General features: G+C 53.9%; 11 protein-coding genes across 11 annotated transcripts; 6 read left to right on the forward strand and 5 right to left on the reverse strand.

Annotated features, from left to right (window-relative positions):
• Positions 1–28: 28 nt before the first annotated feature.
• KRP23_1098 (uncharacterized protein) lies at positions 29–4,791 on the forward strand (the record flags this gene model as incomplete). The annotated part of the gene is made up of 3 exons (XM_067881293.1): positions 29–136; positions 189–901; positions 969–4,791. 3 exons carry the CDS (start codon positions 29–31, stop codon positions 4,789–4,791), a joined length of 4,644 nt encoding a protein of 1,547 aa, XP_067751666.1.
• Positions 4,792–4,972: 181 nt separating this feature from the next.
• On the reverse strand, positions 4,973–6,208 carry KRP23_1099 (60S ribosomal protein L7; the record flags this gene model as incomplete). The annotated part of the gene is made up of 3 exons (XM_067881304.1): positions 4,973–5,530; positions 5,610–5,763; positions 6,186–6,208. 3 exons carry the CDS (start codon positions 6,206–6,208, stop codon positions 4,973–4,975), a joined length of 735 nt encoding a protein of 244 aa, XP_067751667.1.
• A 199-nt stretch (positions 6,209–6,407) lies between these two features.
• Positions 6,408–6,809, forward strand: KRP23_1100 (uncharacterized protein; the record flags this gene model as incomplete). The annotated part of the gene is made up of 2 exons (XM_067881315.1): positions 6,408–6,530; positions 6,600–6,809. The coding sequence occupies 2 exons, from the start codon at positions 6,408–6,410 to the stop codon at positions 6,807–6,809; spliced, it is 333 nt and encodes a 110-aa protein (XP_067751668.1).
• A 36-nt stretch (positions 6,810–6,845) lies between these two features.
• Positions 6,846–9,830, reverse strand: KRP23_1101 (UPF0648 protein C3H5.09c; the record flags this gene model as incomplete). Its single annotated transcript, XM_067881326.1, has 1 exon — positions 6,846–9,830. The coding sequence occupies one exon, from the start codon at positions 9,828–9,830 to the stop codon at positions 6,846–6,848; it is 2,985 nt and encodes a 994-aa protein (XP_067751669.1).
• Positions 9,831–13,860: 4,030 nt separating this feature from the next.
• KRP23_1102 (uncharacterized protein) lies at positions 13,861–15,080 on the reverse strand (the record flags this gene model as incomplete). The annotated part of the gene is made up of 6 exons (XM_067881338.1): positions 13,861–13,881; positions 13,947–14,135; positions 14,214–14,357; positions 14,424–14,842; positions 14,911–14,956; positions 15,024–15,080. The coding sequence occupies 6 exons, from the start codon at positions 15,078–15,080 to the stop codon at positions 13,861–13,863; spliced, it is 876 nt and encodes a 291-aa protein (XP_067751670.1).
• A 180-nt stretch (positions 15,081–15,260) lies between these two features.
• KRP23_1103 (uncharacterized protein) lies at positions 15,261–16,220 on the forward strand (the record flags this gene model as incomplete). The annotated part of the gene is made up of 3 exons (XM_067881349.1): positions 15,261–15,453; positions 15,553–15,622; positions 15,695–16,220. The coding sequence occupies 3 exons, from the start codon at positions 15,261–15,263 to the stop codon at positions 16,218–16,220; spliced, it is 789 nt and encodes a 262-aa protein (XP_067751671.1).
• Positions 16,221–16,599: 379 nt separating this feature from the next.
• On the forward strand, positions 16,600–17,785 carry KRP23_1104 (Alpha/beta hydrolase domain-containing protein 17C; the record flags this gene model as incomplete). The annotated part of the gene is made up of 6 exons (XM_067881360.1): positions 16,600–16,724; positions 16,802–16,845; positions 16,919–16,968; positions 17,037–17,176; positions 17,255–17,590; positions 17,662–17,785. 6 exons carry the CDS (start codon positions 16,600–16,602, stop codon positions 17,783–17,785), a joined length of 819 nt encoding a protein of 272 aa, XP_067751672.1.
• Positions 17,786–18,018: 233 nt separating this feature from the next.
• Positions 18,019–19,410, reverse strand: KRP23_1105 (uncharacterized protein; the record flags this gene model as incomplete). The annotated part of the gene is made up of 2 exons (XM_067881371.1): positions 18,019–18,083; positions 18,147–19,410. The coding sequence occupies 2 exons, from the start codon at positions 19,408–19,410 to the stop codon at positions 18,019–18,021; spliced, it is 1,329 nt and encodes a 442-aa protein (XP_067751673.1).
• Positions 19,411–19,636: 226 nt separating this feature from the next.
• KRP23_1106 (uncharacterized protein) lies at positions 19,637–21,444 on the forward strand (the record flags this gene model as incomplete). Its single annotated transcript, XM_067881382.1, has 4 exons — positions 19,637–20,233; positions 20,295–21,029; positions 21,128–21,202; positions 21,307–21,444. 4 exons carry the CDS (start codon positions 19,637–19,639, stop codon positions 21,442–21,444), a joined length of 1,545 nt encoding a protein of 514 aa, XP_067751674.1.
• A 556-nt stretch (positions 21,445–22,000) lies between these two features.
• Positions 22,001–22,636, reverse strand: KRP23_1107 (uncharacterized protein; the record flags this gene model as incomplete). The annotated part of the gene is made up of 1 exon (XM_067881393.1): positions 22,001–22,636. The coding sequence occupies one exon, from the start codon at positions 22,634–22,636 to the stop codon at positions 22,001–22,003; it is 636 nt and encodes a 211-aa protein (XP_067751675.1).
• Positions 22,637–23,780: 1,144 nt separating this feature from the next.
• On the forward strand, positions 23,781–25,303 carry KRP23_1108 (uncharacterized protein; the record flags this gene model as incomplete). The annotated part of the gene is made up of 2 exons (XM_067881404.1): positions 23,781–25,215; positions 25,272–25,303. 2 exons carry the CDS (start codon positions 23,781–23,783, stop codon positions 25,301–25,303), a joined length of 1,467 nt encoding a protein of 488 aa, XP_067751676.1.
• Positions 25,304–25,569: the final 266 nt, after the last annotated feature.

A 25,569-nucleotide genomic window follows, 5' to 3' on the forward strand; every position in this document is an offset into this window, starting at 1 on the left:
CGCTTCGCACACTTGGAGCTTATTCACGATGGTGGTGCTGGCTCCTCGAAAAGACCCACTGGCGGTGATCGATGGACCGACCACTTCTGGTGCCGCCAATGGCGAGCAATTCGTTGAGCGCGTCGTGTTTCACCCGGTACGACCTCTTTGAGCTGTTGTCGCCTTCCCCACTAACCGTTCCTGCTCAGAGTCGCGGTAGCGTCGTGTGCGTCAAGGGGGACACGTTGGAAGAGCTGGACGTGGTCACTGGAGCACTTCTGTGCCACATCACGTTCGACTTGCTGACTACGAGCAGCATGGACCTGATCCTCCCCGCTGGGTCTCACTTCGTCGTGGGGCTGCTGCAGTCGCGGTTCCTGGTAGTTTGGGACCTCGATGATGCAGTGCTGCTAGCCACTACCGATGTCGACAAAGTGCACAGCAGCCGTCGAGTTACGGCCCTTGCGACGTCGCTCTGTGCCGATCGTTGGTTGTTTTTCAATGCCGAAGGAAGCAACAACGTTCGAGTCACGCGGGTCGACTCGCAACGACCTGCTCGTGAAATCTTGCGTAAGAGCGCTCTTCGCGGTGGTTCGGTCGTCTCGTTAGCGTACTCGACGGAGCATCGTTTGCTAAGTTCAGGATGCAACGACGGCACCATTCAGGTCTGGAGCATCTCGTCGGATGAGGTTGACGCTAGCACTGGCCGAAAGGGCCAGGAGACGACCGATTTCGCTACTCCGCTCTTTGCCGTGCAGTTGGTACAGTCTCCAGTCGTGGAAATTACCATTGGAATATGCACTGGGTGTGGCGCCAATGGGAGCAGCAGCAACTTGTTCCTTGCTGCGGGTTACCAGAACCGACGTGTTGATGTAGTCGCGATGAATGGCCAAGCTCACACTTGCGTCGCCTCCACCACGCTGTGAGTCTCCTCGTTGGGTTGGAAAGTCTCAACATGTAGCTAACGGACGTGTACTTTGTTTTCACAGGGCTTCATCACACACGATGGACTTCTCTCGAATCAGTGGAACCTTGACACTGGCCATTCATGCGCAGCTACCGGTGCTGTTGGCATACTGGCGGTCGTCCAGAAGTGAATATGGGCTTGATGTTATCGCGGCGTGGGAGCTAGTCCACGGAGGGAATTTGGTCACGAGTCCTCGAGGTGGCGCCGGAGGGAACAACAGCGGAGGAGGTGCAATGACCGATTGGTGGCCAGTCGCCAATTCGTTAGCGCTTCGTGGGCGCTACACACGCCCAAAAGATAACGAAGCTCCGGTAGTGCTGGCCACCGATATCACGTTGTGGCAAAACTCACTAGCGGTCTATGCGAGCACCGCAGAACGTCGCGTACTCTTCCTCATCGACGTTCAGCAGAATCAATCGCCAGCAAGTACTACTGAATCGGAGCCCAAATCTGTCCTTGCCTTGAGTACAACGACGCAGCTTACATTGGCGCAGTATCACGACTATCCAACCGGTTTACCTTCGTCACAGCTGCAAATCGCCGTCAAGACCAGCGCCAAGGGCAACCCAGTGCTTAAGCTTCAGCGGTTTTCGCAGCTCTCGGGTCGATTGACAGGATCCAGTGACCAACTCCCCGATTGGAAAAGCGAGCGCGGCGTTCCACTTGTGCCATTCCAAGTGCTTGGCAATAGTCATCAGTCCGCCGTGTGTATCAAACTGCGAGAAAGAGGTGAAGACGCAGCCACGAACGGTGTACGCCCGTCCTCATTTTCATTTGCCGTCCTTGACCTGGATGTGATGGTGGATGCTGCAATGAGCGACGTCGTCATTGAACCGGACGATGAAGGTGGAGCGGTCTCGCACACCTCCTTGCCAGCGATTGAGTTGAAAGACGGCGCACTTCAGCACGACGCTCGAGACGCATGTTTTGCCATGATGCCACCCACTGCCAATGTGGACGCGTTAAAATCTCCGGCATATCTGCTGTTGGTGCTTTCAAAAGCTGGCGACGTGCTCAATCTCATGACGACGCGTGATCCCAGCACTGACAGAAGAGTGAAGCTGAATCTGCCCGTCCAGCGCATCTTCGCTACGCCACTGGAGCTACCAACCAGCTCACCCTTTCGCAGTCTTGTCGTTTGCAAGCTTCTCTATCTCCTCGGGTCGACAGGTCACGAGCAGCTAGTGCTCAGCACGGAGGACCTATCTGTACCGGTCGAGAACTCGTCGTCTTGGACGTGTGGATCGAACGAGCGCATTGTCGACGCGCAATGGAACTCGTCTGCATGTCCACAGATTGGGCCCCACGACACACAGCAACGCCTACTGCTAGCTGTCACAACAACTCGGCGTGTTGTAGTGCTGTCTCCTGAGCTTCGAGCGCTGCGTGTCTACGACTTCAAGAACGACCTCATGGGCAGTCCTGAGAGCTTGCTGTGGGTATCCCAGACGTTGTTGTATGCCACCACAGGGAATCAGGTGCGCTTCGTCACTCCCGTAGTGAATCACCTTCGGAACGACACGAGTCGACTCCTGTGCAGCATAGCTACCGAACTTGACACCCGCCCGGGCTTCACTCGACCCACCATTCAACTTGTGTCTCTGTGTGGAGATCGCTTGTGCTATGCCGTCTCCAATCCACTGACGCTGAGTAGCCGAGCAACGCTACATTCAGTGGCGCTGTGTGAACCGCTCTTGCTGGGCTTTGCGGAGCCAACTGCCACTCTTCGGCGCGTCTTCGAACGTGAAATGGTAGCGTTTACGTTTATGAATGACGACAGCGATCGCCCCGTGTGCTCCATCTCGGACGCTGTGCTGGAAACGGCATACCACGCGTTCGGATGGAAAGACAAAGTGCTCAAGGTGCTCAAAGCGTTGATCAGCTCCCACGAGAAATCGTCTGCCGCGGTAGGAGCTGCAGATGGAGGGGCTCTCCCCGCTGCTCCGTCTTCAAATTACAACAGAACGTCTCTGCTGTCTCGCGCAGTTATGAGCTCGATACTCCTGGACTCCCATCGGTGGGAAGAGTTTTTGCGGGTATTCCTCGCTCATGACCCTGCGTTGGAAGAGTACGTGGTTGCCATTGACTCGGACGGAGCTGCCAAACTTCCTTCAAGAACGGGACCCACCGCTCGACGCTTCCGACAGCTCGCTGCTGTGTTTGAAAGCATCGGTCAATCCGACTGGGCCATGCGCTGTCTTGATCTGTCTGGGGATGACGAGGCTCTGCTGACGATGTTGCGCAAATTTAATGCCGCCGCATCCTCAGAGGTGCTGGATTCGCTGCAGAAGTCCTGGATCAAGCTCAACCCGCCCTTGAGTGCTATAGCAAAAGCTGCAATCGGGCAAACCCAGCAAGACCTGCAGGCTTCTGATCCGTTCTCGATACTCTGCTGCGAGACCCTAACACAGCCCATGCGTCGTGGACGTCTGCTCAACAGCGTTGCTCCTCTCGACCGCCTCAAATTGCCTGTCGCTCCAAACAATGACCTGCCGAAGCGAGACGATGGTGCAAATGACACCACACGTGCTGGTTCGCTGTCCTGGAAACGCCTCGCTCCGGAGGACGCAAGCGAATGGCTGGGCGTCTCAGCCAAAGCACGACTAGCTACGACTGAGCCTCGTCCACTGAATTACTCCATCTTTGCTGCGGAGGCGTCCGCTGTCAGTGGAATGCTACTTGGTGTTGATGCAGGCCTCACGCCTGCAGCCGTTCCAGCTGCAGCGGAAGCAGCAGCCACCGCGAAAATGACCATCGGTCCCTTTCAAGACGAGGAAGATGCCGTGGTGGCCTACTGGCGCTTCGAAGAAGGAGCCACCGCAGCTGAGAAGCAGGCTAGCGGTGAAGCCGCCTCACTTGATGGAATCGAGTGCTTAGACACGTCCAAACGCGAGAACACCTTGCGTCTTCTTGGTGGTGCAGTGAATATGGTCAAGTCTACTGCTCCGGTTGATCGTGGGGAACCGGGTCGTATCCCTGAAGAGTTCGCGCTGCGCTTTCCTTCGTCCGAGACGTCTTCAGCGCCACTGCCACCAAGCGGATGGGGAGCTCAATGCCCTGTTCGGCCAGGCAACACTCTTGACGTTGGCACCACCTTCGACGAAGACCCGTATCGCCGCGAGTTCACGTTCGAGGTGTGGATCCGGAACTACAAGCTGTACGAACAGCTCCAAAAGCTAGTTGAAAACGGCGAGGAAGCCCCAGCATCTCTGTCAGGTGGCGTGCGTCAGCAGTTGATCTCTCGTCGGCGTGTTGACAGCCTTGACGACGGCGTCAAAGGCGGAGACGTATCTGGTCCAGCGAACTGGGAACTGGTCATCGACGAGGACGACTTCTTGGTGCTCACGTTCGGGAGTCAGCAAGTCCGAGCTACGCAAAAACTGGAGCACACAGGCAGCCAGGGCTGGCGCCACGTCGCCTTCACCGTCGATGTGTCGTCACCTCAGCGCGTCGGACTCAAGCTCTTCATCGATGCTCGCTGCGTTGGTGAGTCCCAGACGACGCCCAGCAGCCAAACCGTGTCGAAGCCGTCCAAACTGCTGCTCGGGTGGCGCATGCAAGACTACGAGATGACGGAGGTGCGACTCTGGGCGACAGCGCGTTCAGCCGACCAGCTGAGCGACATGCGTGAAAACTACTTGAGTCTAGCCGAGGCAAAGCGCCGCATGAAGATCGCCATCCACCAGCGCAACTGCATCTGCGAAAAGTGCGTCTCGCGACGAGCTCAAAGCGTGGCTGGCGCAGGAGCTGCGGGTGCACCTCGTCTAGGACTTTCACTCGGCACACCTCTTGCTGCACCGTCTCGACAGCGACGCGTTGTGCCTCAAGCCAAGCCCACGCAGTAACTCTACAAGCAACAGCAACGCACAGTCCACCGTACAGACCTAGCGGCACAAAACAAACTACACAGCTGGTGAGTCAAAAAGACCTTTTCATTATCTTTCAAACCGAGTTGTTAAAGCATCTGAGCACGCCCAAACACCGAATCGTTGGGAGAAATCTCTCACAAACCATCCAACCAGCACCTTACAGGCACTGCTTGATGAACTTGTGGATCTCCTCGCCGCGGTTGCCAGCGTCGCCGCCCTCAGCAAAGTGCAGCAGCTTCTTGGTGTAGCCGCCGTTGGGGGACGACAGCTGGAAGGGCCACAGGAAGTTGGCAGCCTGCTTGAAGTGCTCACCGACCGTGAAGATCTCGTGGATCAGGTCCTCGATACAGATGATGCCCACGTGGCCCAGCGACTTCTCAATCACCGCGTTGTCCGTCAGCGGGATGCGCTGGCCACGGACCTTGCCGAATCCGCGCTTGTAGATGAGCTCGCGCGTCACCTTAAGGTTGGGGGAGCCGTACGTGACGAAAGGCTCGACCAGACGCAGCATGTTGATGGTGGCCTTGTTGAGCTTGACGAACACGCCGTTCTGGATCTGGCGCAGACGCAGCAGCTGCAAGATCTTGCGGACCTTGGGAGACACGCCAATGATACCGCGGATACGGATCACAAAGGCGAACTTGGCCTCAGCAGGCACGTAGAAGTTGCCCGTGGCCTTGGCCTGACGACGGAGAGTCACGCTCTGCTTCTCGAGCTGATAGTTTAAGACCATAGTACAATTGTTAGATACAATGGATCGTACATCTGCATAAAACATCGAATGGGGTTCTTACCTGGCGGTACTCCTTGACGTACTTCTCGGCGCTCTTGAAGGCGATCTGACGGACCTTCTTGCGGTGGACCTTGTCAGCGGCGGCCTTAGCCACGCGCTTGGCCTTCACCTGCTCGAGCGTGCGACGCTTCTTGAGGATCGACTCCGGGACGAGACTGTGAGTTGCAATGGATACAGAGACACAAGAGGATTAGGACGGGATGCATGACGCATCGGTGGGGCTGCGCTGGGTCTCCTCCTTCCTCTGTCTCTGATAGAGGGAGGGGGAAGACCCGCAGGCTTCTCCCGACACACCCGTCACAGTTCGATTTCAGTGGAGTGGCACGCGTCTAAAGAGACTCAAAACGCGATTGCCACACACACCACGATCCTCCACGAATGCTGCCTTGGCAGGCACATTGGGAGACGTTGGAGAGGCCGCAGGGACCTCTCCGTATCGATTTCAAGAGAAGAGCGCAAGCGCTTTACTCTCACGATCCATCCATGCGTCGCCCCTCGTCAGACGAGGAGCCGGAGACGCAGGAGATATTCCATGATGCAGCAGAGGAAGGAGCGCCAGCTTCAGACGGCGACGTACACTTTCGGGGTAGCAGGAGCCATGATGCGAGTCTTAACTTCCGGTTTGAAAAGTGAGGAGCTACGACAAGGTGGCGGGTGGATGAATGGCCGAGACGACGCCACGCCCTCATTGGCTGAAATAAAACCTATATATACACATAATACTACGATAAGGGATGATGCACAAAATAAAAACTATGAGTCGGAATAGTGCACAAAATCGTCAATTGTTGGATCGAAAATGGGGTCACTGCTCTTCAACGCGGCGCTGCTAGGCGGCGGCTTCATGCTGGGCCGCGTGCCGCTGCTGCCGCTGGCGGCGCAGATACTGGACGAGCTCAGTGCGCTCTCCACTGCTCGCAAGGTGCGCGCAAATTTTGGTCCATTATGTGTTAAAGTGAGGTCTTATTTGTGACGATGGATCAAATTTTAGGTGGTCATGGCAGCGCTCGTGGCGCTGCTGGTGGCGCTCTACGTGCTGGGGATTCTGCTGCCGCTGCACTACGTGGCGACGCAGGAGGCACGCAAGGCGAGACAAAAGCAGCCGGAGGCCACGTCCTTCCGACGGGAGCTGCGACGACGAGGCAGCTACAGTATGAGCTACGTGACGGACATCAAGGCCCACGTATTGGCACGCTGTTAATGGTAGTTAGTGAGACCAAATCTTGTTACTTGGCTGCTACTGAGGCAGAGAACTGGAGGATTTCTTCCTGGAGAAGAGCTTGGCCAGTGAGCGCTTGGTCTTCACGTGCTTGGGGTGCACTGCATCCGCTGATGTGGGCGTGTTGGGCGTCGAGCTGTCGGCGTCGTAGTCGGACAGGAGGTCGTGGGATTGCCACTCGTGCAGCAGCTCCGTCGGTCGCAATGAGGTCGGAGTCGCTATCTCCTTTGCAGTGGTTGAAGGCTCTGACTGGGCGGCTAGAGGCGCCACTGCACCCGAATTGGCAGTCAGTGACGACACCGTCGTAGACAGCGACTTGAGCGGTGCCAGCGCATCGAACGCTGCCCACCTCGAAGGATCGAACTGATCACGCAGGAAGTTGCCGATGTTGGTGAAGTTGCGGCCCACCTGAGAGAGCACGTCCAGCAGAATGTCGCGTCGCATTCGCAGCAGCAGATCCATGGGGGAACACGTTTTGTCGCTGTACACGAGCGCGTGAGTCTTGACTTCAAAGCCGCGCATGTCTTCCAAAGCTTGGGGCTGCGTGGCGTGGGGAAGGTGCAGGTGGGGCGTGCTGCTACTGCCAGCATTGCTCTTCTTGTTCTTGTACGTGAGCACCACCTCGACAGCTCCCAGACGAATGCGCTTGAACAGGATGCTGTTCTTGGCGCGGTCTTTCATCTCGCTAAGCTCGCGCTCCGTGGACTCGGTTTGGTGCTGCTCTCCCTCGCTAGCCGAGGCGAACAAGTGCAGCTCGTTCTGCTCCGACAGATTGGCGAGTTTCGCCATCCACTGCGACGGATCCTCTGGTATGTTGTGGAGAGCTCCTCCTCTTGCTTTGCGACTGGATGGCAGAAACTCTTCGTCGCTGTCAATACGGTGGGTGCGTCCGAGACTCAGTGGGTGTGCAGCCGCTTTTCCAGCGACCTTGACTGCCTTTATAATGGCCGAGCCGACACGTCCATCACTGGTGGAGCTATTGGTCGTTCGAGCCTGCAAGAACTGAGATCTAACTTCCTCGCGCTGCTCTTCCTTTGTGCTATTTGCCCGGTCCGAGGGTGAGAAGAATGTCACCAACTGCATGATCACTTCCTGCGTGATACAAACCTGTATCGGATGTACGTTCACCTCGAAATGCTGTACGACAGTGATGCCTCCCACGGGCTTCGCTATTTCAGCATCGACGCGGAGGAACATGTCATCGCCTTCCCATGATCGAGAATAAGCTGGCAGCAGTAGATCTGGATAGGGAGTCCCTGGGCTGAGGTTATTGGCCGATAGATCCTGCAGGGTCAGCGCGAATTTCCCCGAGCGGTCTTCAAACAACTGCATCTTGAAGCAAAGCGAGCCAACTTGGGCCCGGACGATATCAACGTTCTCACCGCTGAGCGTCAAGGAGGCGCGATCAAGGGCAAATTCCAAATCCACGTTGGGTAGTGGGCTTGGTTTCAACTGCTTTTGAATTTCGCTTGCCATGAAGCGCGTTAACTCCGAGAGCGACTCGTATTGCTGTGTCATTTGCTGCAAGTCGTCGGAAAACTGTTCATCCTCGTACCGATTAGTAGCTGTTGAGCCCATCATACTGATGCTCGTCGTGGCTGAAGATATTGAAGCGGAAGATAGTTTTCGTCTACGAAAGAGGGGTGATGTTTCGATCTCAAACGAAAGATTCCTGGCACTCTCTGCTGCGGAGACAGCAGCCATTGCACGCTCATTCATGTGGTAATCCCAACCACACATTTGTCGCCACTGCAATGCAGCAATTTTCCATTTGAGCTGTTTCTTCAACGCGATAAGCTGGAGAAGTGAACGTTCCTGATACTTGGCTTCTCTCAAGTAGCCGTGAAGGAGATGCAAGTAGTCTAGACCCTTTCGCGCGGCTAGTTTTGCGTTGATCAACTCAGTTACAGTAGTCGTTAGCTTCTCGATGATATCTTTCGACGCTGGGTTGACCTGTACTTCAATGGATGGTATCTCCAACTTCACTCGGTTTTTCACGAGCGTTTTCTCTCGATCAATCCAAACAGTAACTTGCGCGGGAATCGGAGCGATCACCTGCTTGAGCAGACCGTACGAGCTTGGGCAGTACGATCCATCCGCCAGCGTTTTGAGCCAAATAGCATGTGACTTCACGTCAACATCCAACGGTGCCGTAAAAATCTGAAAGCCATCAACGTTCAAGTCGATACGGTCATGGCTCGAATCAGATGAAGTAGCGTGTTGCAGCGTCCCTGCATTCAAGGCCAGTAATACCGAGCCTTTGTGTAGCTGGTCTTGGATACTTATCTGGCAGTCTTCGAACTTCACCATAATAAACGCGTGGGTCAACTTTGAGCTGGTAGGACGGGGAGGCGTAGACTCTTCCTTGTGTCTAAGCGGTTCCAAGAGGCTAGCGACAATGCTAGATTTTCTTTTAATTGGCCGAACGGTGTCTGCATTCGAATAAGGAGTTGGTTCAAAGCGGAAGCTGTCAACTCGGCTTACGGGAGCGCCAGCACCACCTTGAAGACTGATCCCACTGAACTTCGGGTCTTGAGCTAACGATGTGAACTTCTTTGGACTAGGATCTGCTTCCTCTAGGATAGTATCTGGCTCGACGGGTATATCTTCTTTTCTCTCGAGTAATGCCGCAGCCTCTGCAGTGTCATTAAACAGTTCCGGTAAACTGGCAACAACTACTTGTATCCAAGTGTCCGCGATATCAACTAGCGACTCCAAAGCCACCATTGTGACAGTCACTCGAACTTCCTTTGACAATAACCCAAGTAAGAAACCATGCCGCCTAAATTCATCGAGCACGTCATGTTGACACTCTTCAGCCTCCTCTACGGGACTCCCAGCATCACACACGTCAAAGTCCGTCTCAGCGTCACTGTCGGATTCCCGATAGCTAAAAGGGTTTTCATGAGGAATATCGAAGTACTCGAGTATACTCTGCTTTGGTCGCTCTTTCACCTCGGCTGTGGGTTGTGAAAAGGGCTGAATCTTGATAGCACGCTTCATCGGAGGAGGGTTGTGCGGCTTAATCAGACCATTGTCATGCGTTGGGACTCGCTCCGTACCGCCTCCGACTATCAGCGAAATGTGCTTCACAGACACAAGCGATTCCCCTCTGCTCCCCGATTCTGGTGTGCATACCCGCACTTGGATTTCTTGTGCATCCACATTAACGTCGTGAACAACCCATAAGGAATCTTCGACGGCAAACGAAAGCCGACGTACTGTTTTGTTGTCGCCACTTATTTCAGAGCCATTATCTTCAGTATCACCAAACAACTCATGCGTGCTCTTCAGTAAAGCACCAGTACAGCTGATTTTGTCGTCAACAAAGGCACGTACGCCCATTGGATGCTTTTCACTTGCATATAGTGCCAGGTCCAGGCCGATCAAGTCAAAGTCTTCTACTGTCACACCCTCGAGGATGCTTAGCATATCTGAAGATGGTAAGTGGAGTTTGATACCAGTGTCATCTCGGCGCCGTGGTAGCGGGTATAGCGGGACCTTCTGATACATACGGCTAAACGCAATTAGCCACTCAACATTCTTGCTGTAGAGCACGACAGCAGTACGAGCAGCCATATCACGCTTAGACCACCCGTCATTGTTGCTTGGATCACCATTCTCTGGGTCTACTGGACAAATCCTTCCGCTGACGAAAACAGATAATTTTGTCGCTTGGTAGGCTTGGAATGGATTTCTGGCGCTTGAGTCTGTGAATGAATCGTCCACTGGATTGGGAAGGTGCAACACAAATCGTTCACCTGCAACACTCGTGTTTTCGGCTCCGATGAACTCGATAGGGTAAACGTAGTGCATGGTTGGATCACCCAGACAGCCCCACTTAAACCATACTTGAAGCTTTAGGTGGCTGAGCTCTGCGATGTGTGACACTGACCCAGGCTCAATTTTGGCTGTCACCCGCGTTACATCAATATCTATCGAGCCGTTCGTATACACAGCACGGATTCGGTTCACAACAATTTCCAGGTAATCTGCCGCCTCGAAAGATGTTGCTGCACAGAGGAGGCGTACGCCTGCATCCTTCACCGAGATAACAATTTTTCCATGAACGAGTCTTCGCACAATGTCTACGAGAGAGGTTCGATGGCGCTTATCGATATCTAGAACCGCTAGCGGGAGTAATCCCAATGCTAATTCTGCGAGTTCATCCAGGGCGTACAGATAACCAGGGTTGAAATATAGAACTGGACTACTGACATCTATCGAGAGGTTCATGCAGCACCGTGCAGCGGCCATGAGATTGAAAGGCATATCACCGCAAACTGCTCCACACCCACTACTATATGCTGTCAAAAGCACTTGTCCTTCCACGCTCAAGCAACCACAACTCATTAGCGGCGTAGGGAATCGCCTCATTCGTACCGTCAAATCGGCAACAATAATTTTGGTTTGAACACCCAAGAACACAAGGCAATTTGGCGCGAATGACTTCCAGTCGCGGTTTGCCTTCCTGAATGCGGTTTCCAGTGCATCTGTGGCTTCATCCAGCTCTTGTATAGCAGTCCACGAGGATGTTAGATCCTCTTCAAACGCAACGTCAACGTCGATTTGACCAACACCTAGGCTGACCAGGGATCCGCTGAAATCATCAGATGATTCGGGTGCTAATGATCTCAGCTTCTTCACTTTTTGAATATACATCCTTGCATTTTTTTCTATCAGTAGTGTCTTCATCTCTTGGTATGAGTCGTCACAAAGCAGTTCAGCATTCGTCAGTTTAAGAGTAGCAACGTGATCATCTAGCATGTGCGCTCGCAGCTCTTGCTCAGCTAACTCCTCCATCCACACGGGATACATTTGTTCAAGCCAGCTCTCCAGTGGATTCCCAAGACACTCAAAGCCAACGTCTTCTAGTCGCAGCCATAACTCCTTCTGGTGGGAAGCAACGGGGGTGCGCAAAAAGAACTGGTAGAATAGCTCTTGTTGGGGACGCCAATAGGATGTCATTGCTGAAGCTAGTGCTTCCGTAAATGGGTTAAAGCTGCGCTGAACAGTGTCTGCGTAAGATTGTAGCTGAAACTCGCGACTTGTGCGTACGTGTATCTTGCTGATATCAATTAATATGCCATCCATGAGGGTCTGATCCAAAGTCACTGCCGACCGTTTGCAAGCCGAAAGTCGCTTCCGCAGCATATCTTCAAACTCACCAAACACGTAGTCTCTTTGCTTGTCTACAGTGTGTCGAACTCGAAGAACACCTACCTCAGCCATATCAAGGTCGTTCACTTTCAGAAAAATATCCTCAAAAAGCCACACTTCGGGTAAGTCGTCACCGGCGAAAACCCCAATAGAAACTTGTACGTCGATCTCGGCACATATTCTTGCGTGCACTAAGATATTTGTGGCATGTAGTCGATGTAGTTTATCACCTGACGCACTAATCAGATCGGCAAATAGCCTTTCATAGCGCGAGCATTCGTCTGGATCATCCAGAGGTGGGTTTAAACCATGAAGACGGTTGTATATGCCATCAGGCGGAGTACAATACATGGCGTAAGCACTTCGAGCGCGATAGATCATTTCCCAGGATGAAATTGTAATTTGTCGGATGAGTTCCATGATCCGTAGTTGCGTTGAGAGATCCCATTCCATTCGAGCACCGTTCACAAAGAGGTCAACAACCGTTTTCGAGCTTCCAGCCACCTTATTCTCTTCAAGAGAAAAACAATCAGCGACAAAAAAGACGGAATCATCTCCTACCTCGCCAGTGGACGAGCCTTTTGAGCGCACTGCATAACCCCGCGATGCACGAGATGTAAACGATTTTCGGCGAAACGGATTTTGCTGATGAGAAGGCTTTGCAAGAGCCATAGGCGCCTCACTTGACGATCGCCGACCAGGAAATGCCCTCGCGTCTATTATGGAGATGCGAAGTCGCCCAGTGGTTGCTTCGGAGCTCATAGCAAATGTGTCGACTGTAATACAGTCTACATGACGTTGACCATCGTACAGGTAAGGGAACGTAACACATAGCCGTTTTACTGCGCACCGGAACGCAATCACCTCGCCTGCAGATACGCTATCTTGTGCGACATCCGACATTTGCCGCATTTGTGGGATTTTCAAGGACGATGCTGTCTTCCACCCGCTGCATTCAGAATTCACGGCGTTAATTTCTGCCACTGGGAGTCTTGATTCGTGCAGGAACGGTCCCAATGTAAATATCCCCAGCTCTAACAGTCCACCAATTGCATGCAGCACTTCCGGTGCCCATTTCACTTCCATCCATTCTGCCTCCATCTCAACCTCTGCAGATATCTCACCCTGCATCATTGTTGCGACAGGAGAAATAAACACTCGCGCAAAATCGAGCGACAAGAACGGATTCTTCATCAAGTCGTTGGTCGTGAAGTAGGATACTTTCAAACGAGAACATTGAATGTCTCCCTTTGCTCGAACCCCCAGATGATCTTCGCTCAGAAATGGGTGCCCGTACATACTGACCTCTCCCAGGGACAAACTCATGCTGGGAACACCTTTCGGAAGTACGTCGCACGTCCGATCCAGAGAAATCAACGTGACCTCTGTCTTCAGCATTTTAAATTGAGCGTCCAATTCAATCTCGCAGTAATTCATAGCCGGCCACTCGTTAGTTTGGGAATCGATCAAAGACGACGTCAGCGGATCGCTGCTCTGCAGCTTCTTAGATTCTTGGTCATATAGCAAACAACACGCTGCCATCCACGGTTCAATACTCTTCGAAATCGTCACGTCAAGACCGCGGCTTTCTCCACTTACCGTAGAAGTGAAACACAAGGAGGGCAGCTGAACGTCATTCTCGTCGAGATTGGCTGAGCTTCTAAGCCTTGCGCCGTTAGCAGAAAGTGTGCCCTCTGCCTTGACCTTCAGTTCTTCTAGCTTCATCATTGGTCTTGGTACAACGGCGTCTTTATTACCAACCGCTTCATTCAGACTAACCAGCATCAGTCCAAAGGCGAAATCTGCTTTTCTGACTATCACTGGATAGTCTTCGGAAACTCTGCTCTTTGTACTAAGCTCTTGGTTTGTGCCATCAGAGAGCACGACGCTTGATCTATTCAGATTAAGCGTGCATACAGCTCCAGGATCACGTGATGCTCCATTAACAACAACATTCACCTCAACTTTACGGATTTCACAGCGAAGATTACATGGGGTGATCTCAGCGAGGCGTAACACTGTCAATACTTCAATTTTGCCAACAGCATTTTTGACCTCATCCGAGTTACTCGGTAAACGAGGATCTTCAGCGTGCTGCTGCTTTGGATGAAGTGCTAAGAGAACAAGGTTCTCGAAGTCGAGGTTTACCTGAATCAAATCACACACCACTGAATATGCCGACGGGATTGGAGCTCGAACATCTTCACGATTTTTGGAAATCGGTACCCGGGCGCTAATTTCTGTACCACCAAGTGCTACAGTCGCATCAAGCTGCTGAATGTGAATTTTCATCGGTTGTGACTGCGATAGTTTTGCTGTGAACGAAAGCTCCTCGGTATGAAACATTGCACTCACATAAATACTCCCATGCTAACACACACACATACCAAACGTCAAATACTTCAATCGAATAACAATAATGCGAACTCACAATACCTGTATGCTTAGCACCGGTGTGGCCGCGTCCTTGTCTTGCTGAACAACATCCACTGAGATGGAATGAACACCCAATTCAACCGCATGGACACAGCGACACATGAATAGCAAACGTGGTATCCACGCTCGAGCACTTTTCCACACCGGGTGTCGAAGGTCCATTAGGCCAAAATCTGTATCCAGCGTCTTCCAGAACGGAGGAGACGCGTCCGCCGATTTTGGCGACGGAGTCTTCACCGATTCTGCACTGGACTTGACCACCTGCAGATGCACATACTGCAGTTCCAGCACGATAAGTTTCTCTTGTCTAGGCGAGCGCAGGAACTTCCACAGCTGCGTCCAGAACGAGATCTTGATCACCGCCGCCGTCACCGACAGCTTCGTGTGCGGGTCGACAGTGATGTTCGACAGCAAGCCCGCTTCATACAACAGCAAGGTCAATTGCGTGGACTAAACTGCAGTTAACGGGTGTTGCGACCCCAATTACCTTTTAGGATGAGCGTGAAAACGGCGCCGACTAAGAAACGCCATAGCTGGTGAGTCCAGGCGACGTGTGAGCTCTGAGTGGGAGACAATACACTAATTGCAAATACTGCGCACCTCAAACCCCGCTACAAACAGCGAAAGCGCGCCTACGAGCTGCAATAGCAGACCCATATCCGCAGCACACTTCAAATGTGACCTTTGACACAAAATGTAGCCATCTTGGATTCCGTGTACGACACACAAATGATAAAACGGATGTCATGGTCAATATTACATTTGTACGCTTCTCTCACCCGTTCCCTCCTATCTGAGCACAATAACCGTTTCCTGAGTACGAGAGTTGCGCCCGAGATGCCGCGGCCGATCTTGAAGACGCTGTCGTCGTACGCAAGTCCTATGCGGCCCTCCGACAGCGCGTCGAAGAGGGAGAACAAGCGCGTGGTCATCCAACGACACAGTGGGCTGAGTCGACGCGTGACGTTCTCGCCGTTCACCAAGCTACGAGAAGGCACGCCCACTAATGCACCACCACTTCTGCTCACCGGTACGAGCGCTGTAGACGCGGTAGCCAGAGATAATCGCACATTTTAGAGGGATAATTCTGACTTACTGACGCTGTGGTTGGCGGTTCTTGTATGTACAGATGGAGAGGAGACTAAGGGCTCGCTGACGTCGGGATTCACGTTCTCGAGCGCCACGGAGACCGAGAAAAAGTGAGTTTTGATGCTGTTGATGTGGTTAAATAGACGTGTGAGCTGATGTTTTGGCGGTCTTTTAACGTGTAGGAAGCAGTCGAGGCGGAAGCAGGAGCTGCAGACAATGCAGACATTATACAGTGCGGCAAGACGCAGGCCTCATAGTGTCAAGTCGCTACTGCTGGCCAACATTCCTGGACTCAAGCGCCTCGATATGTGGGCGAGCGACTGGCTGGACTACGTGAAATCGGTGCGCAAATCGATGCCGTGGCCTCGACGCACACGTCCGAAGCGACGACCAAGGAGGCTGCTCCGTGGCCCGTGGACGGAGTTGGACGACGCCGACCACAAGTACGTCCAGCAGCTCGCACTCAGCTCGATAACGACGCATCCGACGTTGCTGGCCACCTCTTCAACCTCTTCCGATGGCTGCAACCCGCTCGATGTCGTACAGAGCTCACCACTGCCGAACCTAACGCCAGCCCGTCGAGGGAGCTTCACCAGCTTGCTGAGGAGAGAGGGAATCCCCGTTGACGAGGACGAGCGACAGGTGAATCGTGCTATTGGCGAGGACCTGCGTGGCGTGAACCACCGCTCCAAACGTAAGCGTCGGTGAGCTGTGTGAGCATGAGCCGTCAAATGTGAACCATGATAGATATTCCTTCTCCATTCATAATACAGCCACCCTGCAGCCACGTTTCACTGGAAATGAATTTACCAGAGCTCGAGCGATACATGTAGATGCAAAATGCAACGGAGCGTCAGCTCGACGTTACTTCACTCTTGCCCATACAAAAGACCATACAATCAGTTTCGAGAGGGTGGTGTTCTATTATTTGCTGGGACCGCAAAGCAACAGGCACGCGGGCACGTAACGAGCGCTGCTGCTCCACAGCAAACAGTACTGAAGCACAGTGGCGTCGCTGGCTGGAGGATCGCTGGTTGCATTTGCTGCAGTTTTTGCTGGCCGACGAATTGGTAGCGCTTCTGCCAGTATGGGCAACGCGGTGTCTGCGCTGGTATTCCAGCCGCCTCCTGCCACGTACGGCTACACGCGGCGCTACTTCTTCCTCGTGACGGCCATGCACCACAGGATCCCAGCATTCTTTATTCCATACGAGTAGGTTTGCGCGCCATTAGCAGTATACTTTGTCTGCGCAATGGTGGATCGGTTCCTAACATTGGACCCCCCTGCAGTAAGGCTGAATACACTGTGCTCTTCTCCCATGGCAACGCAGAAGGTAGGAGCGTTTTGTCACTGTGACGTGCTCTTGTTGAAGTTAACTTTGTGATCTTATTCTGTGCTGCACACAGACCTCGGGATGATCTACGACTGGTTTCGTGAAGTGAGCCGACGACTGCAGGTGCACCGTAAGCAATTGCGATCGCTACTCTGCGTCTCTAACGTGTAGTATGTTCACTGCTGCACTAGGCTAATGTAATGTCGTACGACTACTCTGGCTACGGTATCAGCGAGGGTGAGCCGAGTGAAGAAGCGTGCTTCGCTGACGCTGAAGCTGCGTTCGCATATCTCGTCAACGTGAAGAAGATCCCCCCGGGCAAAATTATCCTGTACGTGTCTTGCTTACCCCAGTAGCTTCCGCCCATTGTGACGATTAATGACAATTTCCTTTGTATTCGTCGACGCAGATATGGCAGATCTCTTGGTTCTGGGCCAACAACGCACCTTGCAGCAAAGCAGTCGCACCTTGAGCAGCCCGTGGCAGGCATCATCCTTCAGAGCCCCGTGCTCTCGATGTTCCGAGTGGTTTTCAACTTCCGCTATACATTTCCGGGCGATCTCTTCTGCAATATCGACATCATGGATCAGGTGCGGTCGCCATTAACGATTATCCACGGCACGAGAGATGAAGTCGTGCCGTTCTGGCACGGTGAAGGGTTGTTCGAGATGTGCCCTCAAGAGTGGAGGTGCAAGCCGTTATGGGTCACCGATGCCGGCCACAACAACATCGAGGCATATCTAAGGTACCAAGAGTGTTCACTATACTTTTCGGCTCCACAACAAGACTGACCTGGGCATTTTGTTGTGTCTGTAGCACGTTTGGCGACGACTTCTTTCAGCACCTAATTGAATTCGTGCAGGTGTGTCACGCGACAACAACAATTCGAAACGAGGAGGCCGCCGAGCAGAAAGCAATGCTGAGCGGTAAAACCGTATGAGTTTACTACGAACGACACAGATAGAATACGAAATAGGATAGTACCTAATATTGATCGAAAATGCTACCATGGCAGCGGTATCACTGCGAGTTTGCTTTTCGGCGCGAGCTCCAGCAACTCCTAGTAAACTGACCCAAAACTGCAGAAGAAGAGCTGACCAAGGTGAAAACAAATGACGAGCAGATTCAGATTGATCCAGTAGCAATCGTCGTCACCTGATGGAGCGCCGTTGCTTACACGAGACCAACCTTCATCTTCTTCGTACCCGAGGAGTTTTGACGCGAGCGCAGCGCACCTACTACGGACGTAGAACCATTTGAGGATTTGGACAGCCCCTTCCGCACATTCTGAGGTTTCTTACTGGTAGGTTTCCGCTTCCCGGCCGTCTTCTTCAAACTGGGAGGCGACTCCATCTGCACGTCGTTCTGGCCCAGCAACTGCTTCTTGAGCTGTTCGATCTGTTTCTGCATCGCTAACTCCTTAGCCTTGAACGCTGCCTTGTTAGCAGCAATGGTCTCACACAGCTCATTTACCTTCTTGCACTGCATCTGCAGCTCCGATTCCAGCTGAGTTGTGGAGTTAACGTGCTCCTGATCCTTCAGGATAGCTGCCAATTGGTAGTGAAGCGAGCCTTCCGTGAGGGAGCGATGCAAGCACTGCTCCGTGACATTGTGCAGTGCGCTCAGGGCAACTGAGCTGATCTCCATCTCGCCCAGTCTCAGTGTGAGGTTGAGCAGAGTGCGGAACACACGCAGGAAGTTCTGGCGCGAGATGACGTAGAGGTTGGGGCTGCCGTTGAAATTCTGCAGCTCAGAGAGGCCGTCGCTCTGCAGAACGTGGACGTCTCCCATCTTGTTCCACTGGGAGTCTTCGCCCTCCTCGTGTGCCTGCTTTTCCTGCATGTATTCAGGCTCGTAGCTGTCGTTGAAGTCCGAGTAGTAGCCCTGTCCAGGCTGATCCTCTTCCTCGCCTTCCGGCACTGCATCCAGCAACTTCTCGTCTGTCAGCTCCTGCGCGTCACGCAGCGATGCCATGAATTTCTCCTCATCCGGTTGCCAAGTGTCTGCATCCATATCCTGGGCACCTTCCGACTCCGTATCGCTGTCTGAGAATGACCACTCGCTGGACTCGCTCAAATCGTCCAGCTCTCCCATGTCGTCCTTCCACGTCGCGTAATTCGCTACAAAGTCCGTCTTCTTGTAGCGGGCGCCAGGCTCCGTGTCAGGCTCTTCTGGTGCATCCACTGAGCGACTGAAGAACGAGTTGCACTCCACGAGCTCCGTCACGTGGTAAGTCTCGGGCCCGCACACTCTGCCGGCCGCCAGCATGCACATGTCGTCGTAGCCGTACAGGCGGATGCCGAAGTGCTCGCACGCACGCTTGACGTCGATGAGGCGGAAGCTACGGCGCCCGTCGTGCTGAATCATGATCACCATGCAGCCCACGAGACGATGGAAAAACTCGCTGATGTGGCGTCGCACCTCCGCAGCGGCGCGAGCCGAGCTTGAGCGGAAGCCCGCGCGCAGCAGGAAGCGGCGGACAACCGCGTCGGGCAGCGCCTCCTCCAGTGAGCGCGGCAGGCGGCCGGCGTTGCCCACATCTCGCTTGCGCACACGGTACTCCATGTTTGTATGCCGAACTGCAACGTGATGCTACCCAGCCGATTCCGCACTAGGATGCAAGAATTCAAATGTCCGCGCGCCAAAGGGAAGCCGCGATCCTACCGTGTTTTGACACATCGTCAATAGAACCTAGCCTAGGTCATTTAAAACTACCATATATCATATTTGACTCGTAAGAGTGATGGTCAAGGGGGTTGTGGCGGTAAATTATTCGAAAGGAGGCGCCAAAATGGACGAGGACGCGCAGCAGCGCATCACATTCCTGCTGCAGGAGATCGACGCCAACATCTGCGCGGCGCACCGCTCGGCAACGCAGATCTGCGGCACGATGCGCCGCCACCACCAGATCCTGCGGGATATTCACGAGGCCTCGCGCGTGTGGCAGCCGCTCTTTGACTCCTTCACGCAGCAGCCGGCGGCTCGGAGAGCTACGCGCACACCGTCGCGGTTCTCCAGGGCATTTACGCCTGGATCTACTAGATCCACAGCTCAGCAACGTCAGCAGCAGGAGGTGGAGGAAAATCTCGCTAGTGAGGATGACGAGGACGCGTCCTTCGTGGACAGGGAGCAGACGTTCAAAACCACGACGCTCAAGGAGCTCCAGCCACCGACCAGCGACCGACGCAATGACTCGGCAGACGAGGACAGCCTCAACTTTAGCCTTAACAGTGACAACCTGCCGAGAATGTCCAGGACGCCGTTCATGTCCAAGTCAGCGGTGGGATCAGGTGCCAAGACGCAGGAATCCACGTCCACGTTAAGCTCCACCGACCGTGGACACTGGTCGCCTAGAATGACGTCGCCACCTCGGACGGGGGTCATATCGGTGCGTGCAAGTGCGGAGGTTGTGTGGTTTGCTTGAGCTGATAGACTGATGTGTACTGCAGGAGACGGCGAACGCTGGACCACGACAGATCTCGACGCCTCCGTCGGCAATTAGCAGCGTGGAGTATAATAGGAACAGTCCAGACATCAGCAGGAATTTGATGTTCGAGTACACTCCACCGCGTGGGAAGAAGGCCAAATCCAGTGGCGAGGAGAAGGAGGTCGATCAGTCCGACGATTCCATCGCCACCCTGCATATCCCGGAATTTGCCACGGTTCGACTGTCGACTATTACCGAGAAGGAACCGACGACAGGGGAGAGTAATTCATCAAGGTCAAGTCGAGTATCAAAAAGTACTACCTCACACCGGAAGCGAAAGCGATCGGATTCAAGCGAGAAGCGACAGACGCCGGTGTACCCGAAAACACATTACCCCGCGAAGGCTACTTCTCCATTCACGTCTCCCAGCTTGCGTCGGAAGTACAGCAGTAGAAGCAACGTCTCATCTCCAAGTCGAAACACACCGGTAAAATCAACGCCACCGCGGCAGCGGAACGAGGCATTGATAGATGACGATACACCAGGCACCCCCGACTTTGACTTGACATCGCCGTTGCTGCGTACCCAGCTGAAGGCAATGACACCAAACACCCCGTTGTCGAACCGTCTCGTCGGCGCCAGCCTGGATGTTGGTAGTGTTTCCCAGGAGGCCCGGTTGCAGGAGTACGACGACTCCTTTAACGCCGGGGTACCCACGCCCAAGTTTGAACTCTCGCTGCTACCAGCAGTGTTTCAGGTACGGCTTCAGCGATATTTTTTCTGGCTGACTTTCCTTTCAGTGTTGGAAATGGTTGCTTGTTGCTAACTCTTATCTCTTCGGTTTCCGTCTTGCAGCGAGGTGTTGGCGCTGTGCAGATGTCGACATTGTACAGTAAATTTCAGGGGGCAGACGACGACAAACCTGCGATTGTGAGTACTGCACGTTGTTTGATGTACTGTTTTTTCTGTTACGTGCGTTAGCTTCGTATCGCATTGCTCACTAACCGCTGCTACCCGTCTCTTACTTACAACAGAGCGTCGATCAGCTTGCGGAAATGCTGCCCGACTACGGAAAGGAGAAGATTGAGATCTTGCTGGACACGCTGGTCTCGAGGCGGCTACTGCGCCCGTTTGTGGTCGAGGGCTCCATGTTTTGGCAGAAACCACAATAAGTTTTTGGATCAGGACGATCATATTAGAGTTGCCATGCAGTGGTAAGGACGTCCGTTTCCCAGATCAATGTAACGGACTGCATGAGCCTATTTTCTAGAGAAATCTTTTGCCGTGCTATCAAAACGGACAAGGTATCTGTGCCCTGGTGGCCGGTGCTCAAGCTGATGCTGGCAGAGAGCAATGGGCTCCTGTATAATAGTTTTAGTAGTAATGGGGGTCGGTTAGTAATTTAGCGCCAGTCGAAATGAGTGACCGAACTGTGCTTTTGCTAGAATGACCAGCAAAAGGAGCAGGAAGAGGAGATAATGAAGACGCACAACGCCGATCGAGGTAGCAAAAAGCAAGTTCATTAGCGAGTGTTTTTTTTTAGGGCTATCTTGTTTCTGGCAAGGCGAAAGCGCTCTCTTCCTCATGACGGAAGGTGTTGGCACCTCGCCACGGTCGAATCATACATAACGGGCAATCAAAGCTGGGGTCGATCAATAAATAAATTCACACGAGCAGGAGTCGGTGGGTAAAAGTGGCCGCAGCGCTGGCGCTGCTGACCCAAGCCGCTCAGTCCGTCTCGGCGGTGCCGACGGTGGACGCTGGCTGGAAGTCGAGCAGCTCGCTGTCTTCCAGGGCGAAGTAGGCCTCCTGCATGTTGTCGGACACGAGCTCGAGTGACGAGCTGCGGTGTGCGATGAGTTTGGCCGGTCGGTCCTCTGCGAGGTCGAATGGCTCTTCGCCGCTGCTGCAGTCCGCCGAGAGCTCGTCGTCGTCGCTGCCTTCGTCTGAGGAGGGCGACGAGGACGCCACGCTCTTGGGGGAGGCCAGCAGCGTGAGCGATGAGGCCTCCACGGACTTGGACATGAGCAGGATGCTGTCGACGAGCGCCTGGTTCTCGCGGCTCACGTCCGAGTCATTTGCATCCTCCTCCGAGGAGCGACTGAGCGGGTCGTTCTTCTTGGTCATGAGGCGCTCGATCTCGCGCTGGATGTTCTCCTTCTCGTCCGACTCGAGCACGTCGGCGCCGCAGAACTTCTTGGCGTAGCCGGGCAGCAGGTGGTCCACGAAGTTGGGGTCCACGGGGTCGTAGAAGTAGCCGTCGCCGACCTTGCGCTTGCGGCTCTCGCGCTTCTCGTCCAGGAAGGGCTGGCGCCACTGCCACGGGCACTTCATGATGGCCTGGTGGGTCGTGGGCGAGTTCATGGGCTCGGGAGAGATTTTGGCGTCTTTGGGGTTGCCGGAGCAATTGGGGAATAGCTCCTGGAAGGGCCTTATGTAAGTTTTCCACTGACTCTTGGATCTTGAGGCCCGAGCCCTTTTTGCTTTGTTCTCGAACGAGATGGCTGGCTTGCGCTAATTATAGACAACCAACCATATGCCGCGAGAGTGAAGGTGCTTGCAGGCGCAGGCGCAGGTTCAGTTCGGAAAAGTTCAACCAACTCCATCCGCCACAGCATCGGAGCCCCTGACCATGGAGTATTATAGTGCTGTACATGGAGTGCCGACCAAGGGCAGATTCCGGTTGCCTGCTTCGCGAATGTAACGTTCGCTAAAGCTGAGGCTGTTCGTCTGGTGTCGACGGTCGCTGTGCCGACGGGCAAAGGAGCCGTTGGAGCGCCCGCGCCGACGGAACTCGCTCTGGCCCGCACCGGCCACGAGAAAAAGAGATCGGTACACATTGCGTCACCAGCAGCATTGCTGGGTGGCCACCGTTGGCCGAGCACACAACGCCGTACATGTACCCATCTTAACAAAGCCTTGCAGCTGATGCTGAACAGCAAGGCCGCTGCCGCCGCAATCACCGGCGGCAAGCAAGCGATCGATCAATCGAGCTCCCGGTCAACAGAGTGCTCGCATCACAGTCTGAAAAGCGGCCAGGCATCTCGCAGTGGCCCTGAAGTCCCCGGCGTCTCGCAACACAAATCATTTCAGCTGGTGAAATGATGGAAAGGAGGCCGAACTTCCAGCGAAACGCTGGACTCCAGCCCAGACGCTATGCTATCGGAGCCCAGCACTATGGAGCTCCACCAAGGCCGCACCCGGTGGCAGCACCACCAGACCCGCCCGACCTGCTCCATTCCCGAATTTTGTGACAGGCAAGGCGTCCGCGGCTCTGCGCAAATGACTTTCCCAGCCAAAAGCGCAGCACCACCCGTCCATTCTTGCTGCGCTCTCCACCATTCACTTTGCGGCAGAAAGGACATAGTGCATAACCGGACGATATCTCAAGGCTGGTTTCTGTTCGGGAGCCAATCACCGTCGGGATCCGCGTCCCTTGGCCGGGCGAAACGACGTCTGGAAGGACAATGGCCACTGCAGCGCTGCTGCATTAGCCTCTGCAGCGGCCATGGACTGGGAGGCCAACCTGGCCGCCATCATCAAGTGCACGGACGCCAACCTGGAGCAGCAGTTCCGCCAGTTCGAAGACGTCACGGCCGAGTTCACAGCAGTCGAAGCACGCGATCCCAACGATAATGCGGCCACCGCGCACCTGCGAGAGACGATGGCGGCCGAGTATCGCCACCGCCAGCCGCAGCAACAGGAGCAGACTCGACCGTCCTTTTCGCGAGTGTCCGCAACCTTCGCGCGTGCGCCAGCGGCGACGGCGTTCTCGGAGCATTTCCATCAGCGACAGGAGCGGAAGCGCGGCGCCACTGCAGCGGGAAGAGCGATGGACAACCAACGCACACATCGTCGTGGACGTGAGTATGAAGTGCCGGGTGACGTGGACCAAGTACCGGACCACGAGGCGGACGGAGTGCGCTATGCTAGTTCTCGACCAGGAGGAGGAGGTGGCGTGTACCAGCAGATGTACTCATCGCCGACGTACGATATGGCTCAGATGATGGAGCAGGTGCGACTAAGTTTGAAATTGGAGGTGGATGCCCGTGCTGCTATTGCTGAGCGACAACTGAGCGCGCTGCTGCAGCTGTGCAAATCGACGTCGGAGGAGCTGGACCGACTTCGAGTAGAAGTGTGTGCGAACGACCGGCAATTGCATACGCTAGACCAAGTGCAGGCCAAGATCCGACAGGAACTTACGACGCAGAAGGATATTGGCTTCCACCTGCAGTCGATGTGCGGCAAGGACGAGTCGTGGCGAATGCAGACTGAAAACCAAATGCTGGAGCTACGTCAAATGGTTGCGACGCTGCGAGAGCAAGGCAACTCTGTGCAATCTTTAGCGCAGGAGAAGTTATCGCGGTCGGAGTTGCTAGTACAATTTAATGCCGCAATGGAACCGATCAAGGCTCAACTGCAAGCGAACCTGCAGCACCAAGCGCAGCAGATTGCCGATGTCACACGGACAACAAGCTCATCGAGCTTGCTCCTGGATGGATTAACGCAAAAGGTGAATCGTGGTGTTACAGACGAGCTTAACGAGCTGCGCAGTGATCTTAACGCACTGAAGCACCATGTTGCAAAAATGGATATCTTTCAGGACAATGGTCGCGGTGCTCATCACGAAGGGCTACGCTCACTGCCTCTATCTAAAGAAGAGCTGGAAGCTAAATCAAAGGAAGAGCAGCAGCAACAGGAGAAACAATACAATGAACTGCGGGAAACTCTCATAACGGAAGTGATGGCGATAGCGAAGGACTACGTGGATGCCCAAACTAAACCAATTCGAAAAATTGCCGACGAGAATGCATGCAGATTTGTCGGTAAACGAGAACTGGAGACTCTGCAGAGTGCTGTCGAAGAGAGCTGTCGAAACCGTTGCTCAGCTGCGGTAACGCAGGCTGATAACCAGGTCAACTCTGTTCAGGAAAAGCTTCGAGGTGAGTGCAATGGGGTTGTCAGAGAAACCTCTGACCGAATCGAACGATTGATACAGCAAACTGGGAGTGCGTTGACGACAGCTCTTGAGGGCCAATCAAGTTTGTGGCAGAACAAACAGCATGACTTGATCAAAATACTTGAGAGCGAGCAAAAAGAGCGAAAGCAGGCTTTGGAGGACCTTAACGAAACACTCCGTAAAAGTCGCCACCAGCTAGAAGATCAGATTCACACACTTGCGCAAGACAGTCGCACAAAGTTATCGCAGCACGACAGCAACTTTGAAAAACGGGTAAAGCAAGTGGAAAGGCAAGTTGAGAACGCCATCGTTGAGCTCCAAAGAGAAAATCAGACAA

Source organism: Phytophthora ramorum (genome assembly GCF_020800215.1).
Source record: "Phytophthora ramorum isolate Pr-102 chromosome Unknown Phyram_PR-102_s0001, whole genome shotgun sequence".
NCBI classification, from domain to species: Eukaryota; Oomycota; class Peronosporomycetes; order Peronosporales; family Peronosporaceae; genus Phytophthora; species Phytophthora ramorum.